This window comes from Haemaphysalis longicornis, unplaced genomic scaffold, assembly GCF_048455015.1.
Source record: "Haemaphysalis longicornis isolate Haplotype H1 unplaced genomic scaffold, Haemaphysalis longicornis Haplotype H1 scaffold_8, whole genome shotgun sequence".
NCBI classification, from domain to species: domain Eukaryota; kingdom Metazoa; phylum Arthropoda; class Arachnida; order Ixodida; family Ixodidae; genus Haemaphysalis; species Haemaphysalis longicornis.
The window spans coordinates 112,261,477-112,276,006 of record NW_027526445.1 but is presented as its reverse complement, the minus strand read 5'-3'; the positions used below and the strand labels follow the sequence as shown (position 1 = coordinate 112,276,006).

At 50.0% G+C, this 14,530-nt stretch overlaps 1 protein-coding gene across 5 annotated transcripts in view; it reads right to left on the bottom strand.

The window, feature by feature from the left end:
* Positions 1-13,927, bottom strand: part of LOC144149908 (uncharacterized) — a 165,144-nt gene extending 151,217 nt beyond the window's left edge. For 3 of the 5 annotated variants that reach the window (XM_077681635.1, XM_077681638.1, XM_077681639.1), the window contains exon 1: positions 12,821-13,927. In XM_077681635.1, the coding sequence (XP_077537761.1) occupies positions 12,821-13,190 (370 nt within the window). In that variant the 5' untranslated portion in view covers positions 13,191-13,927. The remainder of the gene's footprint in view (positions 1-12,820) is intronic. The other 2 variants (XM_077681640.1, XM_077681637.1) reach the window with 1 other exon arrangement.
* Positions 13,928-14,530: the final 603 nt, after the last annotated feature.

The following is a 14,530-nucleotide window of genomic DNA, read 5'->3' as shown; positions in this document are numbered from 1 at the left end:
GCGAGGCCCCTGACCGAAGGATGTGCTGCGCGACATTTGGTCGTCGGCGTTCAGCCAACCAGGGCTCCCTAGGATACGGACACTTTGAAACGGATAAAACTGAGAATTCCACCCCGGAACTGAGCGGAAGGGGGAATAGATCGTCCATCGGAAGCAAGAAAAACAGATAGAGGGGTAACTGTTGCTTTTTGTCCAGATAAGTGTTGTTAAATGTCGAACATAAAACAAGTAATTGCCTCCTGCGCCGGTAAGCACACAGTACTCGCGGGCCGGATTCTCAGTTTTGGCCATGTCATGCATCCATTTCAAAGTGTCCATTTCGAGAGAGCCCTGACTGGCTGAAGGCAGACGACCGAATGCGACGCAGCGCATCAATTGGTCCGAGGCCTAGCGAGTGCAATGACGTCACGAATTCCACCCTGGTGTCCCATTTCGGTCACGAAGTACTAGCTGGCTTTACGGCAGGCGACGAAGATTGACGCGATGAGTGGATAAGCTTGCCAAATATTTGAGGTTGATGTGCTTGTTATGCTAGCCTTTCACTGCAGTCGATCCTGCCCCTCACGGCTAACGAGCTATTTAGCCTTCACTATCCTTGACAAATAACGGCGCACCTGCGAGACGCGTCCAGGTTTTCGCATTTGCACGATAAGTGCGCATTCGTTTTCACACTCGGCCTAATCACGCAATGAAGAAAAAAATTCCCCGCATTTCCCCGAGGGGAAGAATGTAAAGTGCGAATGCACGAGTTGAATTTGCGCGGTTCGGTAATGTTCGCGAAAGAGAGATCACACACACGCACACAACTACAAAGAAAGAAAGATGCATTTATTCACAGACACCTATTTGTGTTGTCGTTGTACTTGATTGCTAGAGCGGATCTCGGCTTTGAAATTTCGTGTCGGTACTCCTTTAAGCGGGTGCATTAGCCCTTCTCACGCCCGATTCTTGGCCAATCCCCCACGTGGGTATGTGCCATGTCAGCGGCCAGGCAGCGCGCGCCCATCTCCCCCCGTTGCCAAGGAAGACGAGGAGATTCCTGGCCAATCCCCCACGTGGGTATGCTATGCGGACATCGCCGGTGGACGCAGGTTCAGGGTCGCTTAAGAAGTGCATTCGCACTTAAAAGAAAATAAAACAGAGAAGAGCCGACAATAAAACTTTTCACATCTTGAATGCCAATCTAAACCCACTTTGTCGCTAATCTTTGCACTGCGTAAAAACGTCCTTCTTAATGAAAAGCCACTTCGTGGCAGGTTATATCCTCTCCAGCGCTGTCATATACATTATAAGAAGTCCCCGAAAGTCGTCTTTACCTTACCGCTACACAATGACCAATCGAAGTAACCAAGTGTGCAAATTCGGAGATTGACGAAGCCCAACATAAGATTCGACTAAAAAAAAGGTGCATGTGCGCAGGGGCAATACGCAAGGCGTGGTGAATGGCGTTTCGCACTGCGCAATGGCCCTGCGCAGATGCCATTTTCCGCTCAAAGGGAGTGCTCGACACCGTCATTCGCTGAATTCGCACACTGGGCCACTTCGATTGGTAATTCTGTGGCGCTGTGGTGAAGACACCCTAGGAGGACTTATTGGGGTGTATACGCGCACTCAGTGATTTCGCTACACCCCCCCTAGGGGGTGTGTTGACCCCCCCTAGTTTTTCTGGACACCCCCCCTTGAACCCCCAAATTTCACTCTCGTCAGTCCTTGTATGGACCTTTTTCAGTATCGATCTGCGCAAGCGCGGGCTGCCCGTCTGCTATTCATGGCAGTAGCCTGAGAAATGGCGAGAAATTAAAAAAAAAACTGAATACGGACCTTTCATGGCAAAAAATGAATTTCTCTAAATTTGTTTTTTTCTTAGATTGAATAGAAGCACAGCCTCTCAGGTGTGTATATATATATATATATATATATATATATATATATATATATATATATATATATAAAATGAAAAACGTACATCACGGGAATGAGCGTTTGGTTAACAGACGTCTATTATTTAACTAGTGGGATAAAAAAAAACAGCTTTTCTAGTTTATGAACCCCCCCCCCCCCCCCCCCCCGAGCCATTGAGACACCCCCCCTTGATTCGATGCCTGGGGAAACCCCTGCACGCACTGTAACTTGTTCAGTCACGCTAAGGCACAGCCTAATACAGGCCCTTCTCCCGCTGTAAGTGCGAAGTGTGAAGAAACGGCAAGCTAGCGGTGCTTATTCAGAAAAGGCCTGGAGCGTCGTCATACCTGAAGCAATAAAGAACCAGCAGACAAAAAATAAAAGGAAGTCGTAGACAAAGGTAACGCGCTCCGCTGCAAAGTATCTCCTGCCGCGACACAGACGGCCAGACGAATGGTCATTCCAGGAAGTTCGTATCTACCGAGCCCGCTTTGAGTAGCCAGGGAATGGCTCTATCGTATTGGGGATCTCCACAGATAGATGCCCGGCGGCTGTTTCTATACTCTTATTTGCCCACCGAAAGGCCGCGGAAAGGCGGCGAGGGCGGACATAAACTCGGCGAACTTTTTGCAGAAGGTGACGCTTAAAGAACATTTGGCCCGCCATGGCTCCAAAGAAAAATAAGAAACGATTGGTGGAAAGAATGGAATTTTTCCCTTGACCCCGTTTCTCAATGGCTGCACTAGGAACCTGCAATGGAGGTGTGTGCAGATATTCGTTGGACCGTGTTATAAGTGGCATCTCTTTTTATACGAACGATTTTATATGCCCCACCCGCGTGTTGCAAACAATGGCGCAACCTAAGCTTCAAGCCCCCCTCCCCTCCCCTGTTCTAAAAATGTCAACGTTCTCTCTCATCTCGAAGAGAAAATAAAATGCAAAAAAAAAAAAACGCTCGTTATAGCAAAATCGCTTTATTCGAAGTGTTTCGTGGCCCCCTCTGCAGTGAATTTGATTAAATCACACCCGCTTTTAACGAAACATTGCGTGTAACGAAGCCAGTTTTCTGTACCGGGGACTTCGTTATAGAGAGAGCTTACCGTGTAGTACAGTGAGTGTCTCCCGAAGAAATAGGCTGACGCTAAGTCGGGCAGCATTTCGTTGATTCATCGTGGTAGAAGCAACTCCGCTGCCGTTTCAGCCATGCGCACTACATTCCCCAGATATAATTCAGTCAGCAGACAAGAGCAACAAATATTTGGCTAATCGTTCCTTTGTACACAAGCACTGTGTGCTTAGGAAGGCAAAGAAACCCTTGTACCACTATGATGTGCAACAAACTATCTATCTATCTACCCGCGTCTTGTAAACGCGAACAGCCCTTGGATTGCCGACAGAACGCGAAAAAGTCCAGGAAGCCTTCGTCTTCAATAACACTGCGTAGAATGACAGTCAACTCGGGAAATATTGGCCGGACCCTCTCACAAAACGAATGCACAGTTTGTGTCACCCCTAATTATCACGGCATTCATGTTTGCTTCGAGTTCGCCCCACGTTCGGCTTGCAGGACACTCTGCAAAAGAAAACTAAACAGAGAGAGAGGGGAGGGAGAGAGAGAGGAGGGAGGAGAGAGAGCAACGACTTGAGCTTCGACATTGGAGGCGGTTTCAGTACGAGACAACCTTGCCGCTATAAAACTGGAATGTGTTGTTCGACCTTACGAGCTGCAGACCGGCTCTCCCTTATGCTTGCATGGTGCCGCAACGCAGCCGAAGGCGTGAGATCGATTGGGATCTTTCGGTTGGGAAAGGCGCTTTTCTCTTATATCTTCCACTGCGCTCGAGGAATTCAGAGCTCTACATTGCCACGGCCAGGGTAGCAAACGCGCCCCTCCATTACACGGAAACCGAAGGACATTATTGCGTGGCCTTGCGTGCTTTTAGCGGCTGTGAGCGGATATAAATGCCATTTCAATTGGGCGCTTTGCAACGACAACAATCGAATTCGCAGCCGCCAGATCAATTCGAAAAATAACGTGGCCTGCGACAAGGCTTGGCCTTCACCAAATGCAGAGAGAGAAAAAAAAGAAAACAAACGGTGAAGCGATTTGGCCGTTTATTGCGCGCCAGTTAACAATAGCGGCTGAATGTCTAAGGGTAAATTCAATGCCGCGGGGCCATATAAAAAGACGAAACAAACGATTTCCCAATTTTGATGGATCTGTCATCGATTTAGTTATAGGTTGAGGCCAAATGTTACGACGGTGGAGGAGGAGGAGGAGGAGGAGGAGGAGGAGGAGGAAAAGGAGAAGAATGAGGCGGGGAGAAGAAGGAGGAGGAGGAGGTGGAGGAGAAGAAGGTTGAAGAAGAAGAAGAAAAGAAGAGGAGGGGGCCACGAGACTTTGAAGAGAGAAATAACTTTATTGTTTTGTCCTTGTAGCGATTAATTTACTTCACCTATCAGCGTAAGAACCCGATGACTAGACTGACGAAGATCTGGAAGCGAAAACACTTTCAACCACAATTAGGGGTGTACCTACAGCGTGTTCGATAATTGGCTGAAAAAGCAAAAAAAGCAGACAACGTGCGCGCGCGCGACGGTTCCGGAAACCCGATGACTCCTCTTACCAGTGCATCCAAGCAAGAGGACCTTGCCTACCTAATCAAACCTGCCTGCCTCGTATGCCGCAAACCCTGCCAGCTTTTTCTTCGAGACTCCGCGGCGGCATTAGCATACGTGACGCTCTGCGCGCACTGCAACTGCGGCCTTCCCGAGAAAAACGACTCGCCGCATGATCACGAGTGGTTTGGGAATGTACGGGATCGCCTCAAACCGGAAACCACCACCACCACCTTCTTCGCGGTGATAACTTCTCCGCACCACGGAGATGTGTATTCTTGCTGCCGGCAGCCGCGCATGTTACTGCGGGTTGCGCGAGCGCGAGAGGTCAAACCACCGGGTCAAAAGATATGCTCGCCCTCCTCCTCAAGACTTGGCCTGTTTCGGAGACGTACGTTGGGCAATAACGGTCGAAGTACACAGAACGCATGCATTGGGGTGGCTTGGCGCGAAATCCCGACAAACCCGCCGCGGTGGCTCAGTGGCTAAGGCGTTGCGCTGCTGAGCACGAGGTCGCGGGCTCGATTCCCGGCCGCGGCGGCCGCTTTTCTGATGGAGGCGAAAAGCAAAAACGCCCGTGTGTGCGAGATTTCGGCGCACGTTAAAGGTCCCCAGGTGGACAAAATTAATCCGGAGCCCTCCACTACGGCGCGCCTCATCGCCTGCGTTGCGTCGGCGCGTTAAACCCTACAATCAATCAAATCAAATCCCGACAAGCTACTGGACGTTATGAAACATGGCCGGAGAATAAAACCAGGCAATTGTTGAGTTCCGAAAGCGAAAACTAACAAAAAAGAGCGTTGTTTTAAGGAACTAGAGGAAAACTCTCTCCTGTAGGTGATTTATGCCTGCAGGCATAATAAGGTGTCACGTTTTGCACACTTACTCCCACGCGATTCTTTATTTCTGGATGAAGTTGAACAGCGCAGGGACGGGACTAAGAGCAGAGGCGACAAACACGGGCGCTAAGAAACAACTGTTTATTTTTGGAAAGAAAGAACATTTATACGGGTACAAAAATTAGCATGGTTATCAGAGAACGGATTGCAGAACGCGGGAAGGCATGGAAAACAGGCAGGGAAGCTCTTATCCGTGCATGCGCACGAAGATATGGGCGAAACGTGGGCTCCTCTTATTCGGCAAGATATGCGAGTTCCTTATCCAGCAAAGCCACCGACGGGGTGCTGACGCGTGACGATCCTCTGCTGTGAATCCTCTGTTCCTCTGTTTGTCGATCCTCTACTCTTAGTCCCGTCCCTGCGCTGTTCAACTTCATGCAATGAACCAACTAGCCCAGTTACAAACCCTCCTACAGTTCCTTTTATTTTTGAAGCGTAGAACTTTATCAAAACAGCAGACAGCGACAGAAAGTTGCGTTTACGCTGAGCCGCGTGCTAATTGAGAGCATATAAACTGAGATTGTGGAAACTGATGACGTAAGAGGTAAAACAGAAGCGAAATAAGTGAATGAAGAAACTTTAACATAAGCATGGCGACTTGGCTTTTCGGGGGGGAGGGGCGCGAAGCGAGTGTACATGAGCGAATGAATGCCGATGACGAGAGCGAAGTCCCACAATGAGGCGAACATTTGCTTGGCTGTGGCGCGGCTCAAAAAAAAAAAAAAAAAAAAACATTACTTCAACGTTTCGGACGGGGACCGTCCTTCAATAGTGCCCGTCAGATATATATATATATATATATATATATATATATATATATATATATATATATATATATATATATATATATATATATATATATACATACATACATATATATACATACATATACATACACACACACACACACACCACACGCATAGACGCACGCACGCACGCGCATCCATACATGCAGCATGCTGCATGTATGGATGCGCCTGCAGGCAGTTGAAGGGTCGCGTAAGATAATACACAGCGCGCCGTCATTCAAGGCTGCATAAAGACACCCTAGCTCCTCTGCCTCGAAGCTGTGTCGGTATAGTCGTATACGGAAGCGCGAACATTCCCGCCGAACACTCAGCCGCGTGGGAGACATTTGGTGCACGCGTACAAATTGAGTGGGCCTATTATACAAGTGCGCGGCGCGACTGCTGGCGAAATGCCAGTGGCTCGCTCGGGGAAACGAGGCGACTGGCTAGAGCTTTTCTTTTTGTTTGTCTCTTTTACTTATTTTTTTATCTGCTGAAGTTTGCGACCGCTACCACAGGTGGTCGCACGTTCTACCAATTTCATTGCCTGGCTTAACGTGCATGAGATATACGTTGCGATTTTATCACCGGGTCAGCCTGCGTCGAAGTTTCCGGGGAATAAGCATTGAACTGGTGTTTCCGGTTTTCTATCTGCTTAACAGCGTATTTCCTTGAGAATTAGTATGTACGAATTAAGGCCTTATAATTCCACTGCGGATGCACGCCAAGAAAAACTTGGAACCTTCAAATCGGAATTCGCCGTTTATTTGTCCTGAAAAAGGGAAAAGAAGTGGCAGCCAAGCAAAAGCTGCTGTGCCAACGTTGCACGACCGAGGCGGCATCCTGGCGTGTATACAGCGAAGTGGATTGCGTTCCGGTGCCAATTTTTTGACACTTACACGTGTTTGTTAATTGAAATTCTTTAAAAGCGAACACGCTTTTTCGTACATTTAGCTTTTTGGCCCCTCACATGAGAAGACATTTGCCACGGAGTGTCCTGCTTTTGAACGACACCACCTGCGAGAGTTCTGGTGTTATAACGATGCTTCGGAACCTGGTTTGCATTGCAACCACCCCCATTACGGGCCACTGTACAGGTTTGGCTTTCCCTCATACACTGCTGCTTGTCGTCAAGCCTTCTTTACAGGGATTGTCAAATAGCACGGCGCGCAACCTTGGAGCCTTGTTGCTCAAAAAAAAAAAAAAAAGCTGTCGGTTAAAAAATATGAGAGAAGGCAAGTCTGAATTCAAATTTACATTTTGGTGGTTTCGTGGGCCGATGCCACACGTGGGCGCGCCGTATATTTCGGCACACGGCCGTTTCGCTTTTCACGTCCATCTTAAAAGCGACCACCGCGGCTGGGGAGCTTGCGTCCTTGAGATCAGTAGCCTAACGCCTTAGTAGGTTTGCTCGGTTATTGCACTTCCTCCGCGACTTAAGATCAAGCGACTCTTCTCGTCACAGCTTTGTAAGTATGCGAGCACGCACGCCAGCGCAAAAACAAAAAAAGTTAACACGGGGAAGTGAAACCTATACAGCGAAGCCCATACGGCTAATTTTATTGATTGTTGAGTTTGACGCGCCTAGGCTGCACCTTGACTATGAGGCGCGCCGAAGTTAAAGGCTCCGGATTAATTTCCACCACCGTGGACCTTTAACGTGCCCCGAAATCTCGACACACGGGCGCTTTCGCTTTTCGCCTCCATAAGAAAAGCAGCCACCGCGGCTGGCTCATATGGCCATGGTTCTGTTTCGGGTGCACAGCACTCCATGGGTTCGCCTCGTCTTAGCTCGCTAACGGTCGATGCGACTGCCGGAATCAGGCGGCGCAGCGAGATAACGGACCCAAGTAGAGCCTTCTGTACCGGCGTCAGGGAGTCACGGCGAGGCTTTGAAAGCCACACGGTTTAAATAGTCATAACCGTTCGAACTTCGCGAACCGCTGGCGCGTGTCATACATCTCGCCGTTGTTTAGCGCAAAGAAAACTGCAGGTACGTTTCAGGCAAAATCTGTGTATTTAACCGGCAGCCCCCGCGTTCCTTTTAGTTAGGAATGCTCATTGGGTTGGTTTTCGCCATAGTAAGCGAAAAAAGCGGACCCGCAAGAAAGAACTGGCGAGTTCGAAATGCCGCAGAAAGGCTCCAGCCGCGCAAGAAAAAAAAAGGGAGGGGGCGTTCGAAATTACGCAGAAACGCTCAATCCGCATAAGAAAAAAAATTACGCGTTCGAAATGACGCAAAACACATCCAGCTTACGAAATTCAAGCAAGCCGAAAAAGAACTGAGCTCCCGCTGGCGCAGTTTCGGGCAGGGGGCGCGTGAGCACTGGGAAGGCGGGAAATTTGAAATGCAGCAGTGAGCGGATGACGGCGCTACAGCCCATTATGGCGAATCGCTGCTCTGCACTTCCGACAACTCTTCGAGGCACCTCGTTGGGCCCTGGCTAACAACCGGCATGGCAAGTCGCGCAAAAAATGTGCTCTTAACGTTCCTTCGGAGCACTGGACTTGTGAGTGAGCTACGAACTCTCAGACAAATGACTACATCGCCTGATTGTGTGCGTCCGTGTGTTTGAGTATTCATGTGTAAGTGAGAGTTTTCATATATTTTCATCACACCTTCACCGCCATTTGGTGTAGCAAGTCGGGCACCCATAACTGGCTGACCTCACTTGCCCTTTTAAGATGTTTCTCTCTCTCCGGCAGTTTTCACATTGAGTGGAACGGCTTTTTTTGTTGTCTGTCAACGGAAACAGGCTCCACGTGTCTTTGAAGCGCGCGGCGTTCTATAGCTCGAGGCGATGGGCCCCTGTGCTATCGGCACACGCCGGTTACCGTCAAAGTCACACGCCGTTAAAAACAGGATGTCGACAACGCTTGTACGTCTCATCATAGATATATAGTAAATGTTCGTAATAGGGAAGTTACTTGACTCGAATCGTCGTCTACGAAGTTTTCGTGACCCGAACCGCAGTCCAGGGCACGGAGAGTAAATGACGACCGCTTTTAACAAAACGTCGCTTATAACGAAGTTAGGCTCTTGTTCCGAAAGCTACGCTGTAGCGAGGGTTTACTGTCACTAGTTTTTAAATGCCGCCACGCGAAGATCGGCTAACGCAAAATGCCTTTCGCTTTGTCTTCAAGCGATCGGGCTTCGTGCCAAGGTACTCTTTTCCACGACGTTTTTTTGTGCTCGCGCGTCCACGCGGCAGTTATGATCTTTTTCGGCCTACCTAAACACCAAAATTTTGGCCTGTCTGTCCTTCGATTCAGCTGCCCGCCAAAAAGAAAAACGAGTATTGAAACGAGAGGTTTATGTAGACGATACCTGTCCAAGTCACTAGACCTTGTGGCACACTTAAGAGTTCAGACTTCTCAACATTGTTGAGCAAAAAGAAAGCATCCATATTTGAAGCGAAACATCAATGAAAAACTGGTACTAAGCAGCGTTCTTATAATTGAAAATATATATGTGCATCTTATATTTGCGATAAGAAATACAAAAAATACGCGCTGAAAAAATATTGACCCCAAAATACCGATAGAGCACGGGGGCTCCATCAAGTCCAACAGTAACGAAAGGTTCCAATAGATGGCGCGCGAGCAGTGGAACGCGGGAAAATTGAATTGACTAGAGGACACCTCCACCGTGTTTCGTTGTAGCAGGGCTTGAGATGTGAGCATTGACGTGGCAGGGGCGGTAAGAGACTATCGTCTTTCAACGACATTTACAGCGAAGGGAGCAGATACGCGGCTAATTTTTTTTTTAATTCGGAAACGATAACTGGTAACCTAATGTGTTTGTCCTGTGCCGTAATTTAATGATCAACGTAAAAAACTGGCAAACGAGGCTGGGTGATACGACAAACTTGAACAGGTTCCAAACGCCGGCTTGTAAGAGGCAAGCCCGATGCCGGAGAATCAGACAAACACGAAGCAGAGCTCGACTGACTTCTTTTGAAACGCCAACGACGGCATTGTGTGAAACGATGTTTCGAAACGCAGCCTCTAAACCCTTCCAAGTATTCCCAAGTTTTTTTTTTTTTGCCTTTCTTCTTTTTTTCTTCTCCTTGGTGGAGAGGGCACGGATGGCCAGCACAGTCCAAGGCATCCCGGACTAAGGAATCCTCCCACAGGGCGAGTGCCGTAACATCAGCGCCGCGACAAAAAGTTTGTTCATCATCATCATAATCTCTTTAGGAATGGTTCGGTGTACAGTTTGCGTTTGCCGGGAAATTTTTATTTTCTGTGGCGAAACGGAAAAAGAGGCGAGAATGATTGCCCCGATAAACTGCAGCGCGATAATATTTGACCCGTGCGCTATACAGCTACCAAAACGGGGGACGAAGATACGTCAACCCTTGTGAACACATCGCTTGAAACTTTTGTTTTGTAGGAAAATGCAACGCCCACCCTGCAGTGACTTTTTCAACCTGCCCTGCTTCCGTGGCAGAATCAACATTGGACCACCTCCTGGGCAGGTGTTTACCCAGAATTTTTTTTTTTTTTTTTTGGGGGGGGGGGTATGTCCCTGAGCAGGGTGCTCGGGGAAGCTATTTGGGAGGTGCCGAAATCCTTGGGGGATTGTGCCTAAATCCCTGCTCCTGGGGACATGTTCAGGACTGCAACCAGCCCGAACCCGGCACATGGTGGCCACAGGACATCGCCCGGCCGTCCTCTCGATATACATTGGTGGACGCATGGCCCACTCTCGAGGCAGCTGCTGGACTCTCTCTCGCTGAGACTGGCCTGTGCAGCAGGGATTTATACACCCCCCCCCCCCCCCCCCTAACACCCCCCCAGAAGAACTTCGACACCCCCCCAAAAAGATTCCACAACCGCAAGCACCCTGCCTAGGGATTTATACAACCCCCCCAAACATCCCACGGACACCCCCCCAAAATCAAAATTCTGCATAAACCCCTGCTGTGCAGTATTCTGCAGTGCATGAAGCAGCCTGCATCCCGTCACTTCATTTCCCTATTCAGTTTCTCTGTCTTTACACCTGTCAACTTGAGCATGCAGCTTCCCATTCCTTTCATGCCCTGCGGCAGAATGGTGCACTAAAAATCTGCTCACAGAGACCAAGCGACAAACAAAAAAAAAAAACAAAAACACAACAAAAACACAAAACCTCATGTGCGGCGTCAAGCACTACTGACGGCCAACTTTTCAGGCATCACAACGGCATCCAAGTGCGTGTTTTAGGATTGACTGCTATCCGCCAACTTCGCCCCAGTGAAGCGGCTAAGCTTCTTCTCGCCCTGCGAGGCATGGTTTCGTCAACACGCAAAAGATACCGCGGGAAGCAAGCTTTGCCTGTTGACCGAATCACCTGGGCCAGATAAATGGGAACAGCAAGGTACCGTTATCAGCGTATTTTTGCACATAAGCGTCGGGCATCGCTATTTTGCCACTATAGGTCGACGGTCACTCGCGCTGTTTTTTTTTTTTTTGTATTGGTGTGTCGACTGTCCTAGGAACAAATGAAAATAACGTCGCTTTACTTGCACACAGAATAAATGCTGATAGAAGAAGTTCCCAATATCAGTACTGCCCTCAGTCATCTTGCCTGTTTACAGCAGAGCTGCAATCGCTCAAATCTGTCCTGAGAACGTTGTTAGCTGGAGCATCGGCCTGCCGATCATACGTCACCCCTTCCAGCAGCCCACAGCGACGTGGGACCAACTCTTAAAGAAAGCTCTACAGAACCGCACGAAAAACGCAACGTTAAGGTAATGTTTATCTTTGAAGAAACGCCCCTGTAATCGAAACTTCCTGCGCGGTGACCGGCTAGGACAGCCTATCAGAGCGTTCGTCTTTGCAGGGCACCAAAACGCGTAATCTTTCTTGAAGCACCGCAAGTAGCTGTCCGACGACATTATAGCACGAACACCGCTCATAAGCTGCTGAAAGCACCCCAAGCTTGATGTCGAAGGGTTATCTACATACCACCCATCCATCCCCGTCAGACCTTCTTAAGTTCAATATTCCACCTCGAACAACCACGCAAACATAGATATAAAAATAATAAATTGCGTCAGCGTATACAAGAAGCAAACACGACATACTGAATATAACAGTTTCTTCGCTCTCCTACTGGAGTCACGATCAGGTGTCTGAACTAGAAAGCCACTTCCAAAGCGAACCCACTGCGGCCGTCATGGCAACAAAATCAAACATGTCAAGTTGACATTGGTTACTCGAGACGTGACACCTCAGGACGATTTAATATCATGTAGTCAAAGCAACTGTGTTCGTGCGCATTAAAACCACGAAGCACACGCGACGCACGAGTCCTCAGCGAGCAACCATCTGGAAAGCGTCTCCCAACAGGCCTGTGCAGGGCGCTGTTTGAAGCCGTACAGTGTAGCCCACTTATAGCGAACCCGGTTTTAACGAAATGACGGCTATAACGAACAAATCTTCGTTTCCCGTTACCATTGGTCTACATAGATTTTCTGTCCAGATATAGCGAAAATCGGATATAACGAAGTGATTTCGGTTTCCCGTTGTGTTCGCTATAAGCGGGCTCGCCTGTACTGACAATTTGAGAAGGGTAGCAAGGCCGGTGTTCGTACTATTACAGCAGGAAGGAAAACTTCCACGTACCTTTGCAGGTGTTGCTCACGGGGTCGCAGGAGAGTCCGAAATCCTTGGCACACGGTTCGTCGACCGAACACGGCTCGCCGGTCTGCCGGGCGCAGACCATGCCGCACGGAGGGCACCGGTTCGGAGTCTTGGCCGTCCTGCCGGCGGGACACTTGGAGACGTCGGCTCCACAAGCACAGATCGTCGCCAGACCCGTGGCACCGCGGCCGGCGGTGTCGGCATCGCCGTTGGGGTCCAGCGACGACGACGGGGACGCCGAATCCAAAGTCGGCCACGCTCTCGCCGTCACGACGAACGACACAGACAAGGAAACCACCAACAGCCACGGTAGTCGACCTGGCGCGGGACTGACGCCCGCTGTCGACCCCATATCGATGAGGCCTAAGCTGCTGGCTAAGTTGTCCGCAGCACTCCGTACGGGCGAAACGGAACACGCTTAGAAGGGAACGAGTTTCGCCTCGGCAGCCAGCTGGGAAGGCTCGCAGAACTGCGTTCTAGGGTGGGACGAAGAAAAAAAGAACGGACTCGGCAATCCGCAGATGCTGCTTCTGGCCGAGTTGGGACCACCGCAGCAGAGGAGATAAGTGTAGTCAAGTGACGCGAAACGGAAGCCAAGTCACACGCCCCACAGATGACACACGATACACAACAGCGCGTGCGCGAACGCTGTCTGTTTTTCACCACTGCTTGAAGACTCGATGCACCTTTTCACTCACAGAAGGACAGATACGCTTGAACTGGGAACGATCAAGCGTCGCCTTCTGGTTGTCAGTTCCGACGGAGGCACTCGACGACGACGGTGACAGCCGGAGAACTCCGTCGCCGTACACGTCTCCGCTTCGCGGACGGCTAGAATGATCACCAGCACCCCGGCGTTGGTACGATCAGTTCCTCTCGAATTGACGTCAGCCTGGCGGGCCGGCAGTTGTCAGAGCGGTCGTCTTGAGGGCTGCGCTGGCTCTCGGAGAGCAGAAGCAGAGCCGCCGGCGCCGCGGCGTTCGACCGCTCAGTCAGAGGCTTGCGCGGTGGCTGGCCTCTCGTCGTCTCGCCCGCTAGCCGGTTCCTGACTAGTTCTCCAGAAGGATTCCTTCGGGCGCCTTGGCAGCAGCAGCAGCCATGAGGAGGGGGGGGGGGGGGGGGGCGAGAAGAGGGGAATGGTAGCGGCGGCCGCTGGTAGCAGGCGCAGAAGCCGGGCCGCCCGGTGCGAGTCGGGAGAGGGTGGTGGGAAGACCGGTTCCCCTTCCCTCCGGTTGGTTTCTTTCTCGGATGTGTCCTCTCCTCCTGTTCTGCCCGGCACGTCGTTCGTCGTCTTGACTGTTGAGTCAACGTTTTTCGCAGGCGGCCCTGTAAGAACCGTGCACCCGCGCATTCTTTCATTCTGTTTCTGTTTAGCGTCTCGTCTTGTCTCAGCGAAGTTTTGATCTTGAACTGTCTTTCTCTCTCGCGTCGTGCGTAGATGTGCGCCGTCGGGGGCCCACTGCTCCCGATAGATTGGCCAGCATTCGAGATCGCCGGTTTTTAACCCAGTTCGATCTGTTCAGGGCGATTTTTTTGGTTTCGGAGATTGAAACAAAGATATTTGCGAGGTACTGTCAGTTACTTTGAAAGGTATAGACGCAAAAGAGCTGCGAGCACTGTCTTATCGGGATGTCACGTTATTCTTTGGGGCGTCAGTTTACTTTTTTTTTTTTCATTAGGCATGCATGCGTT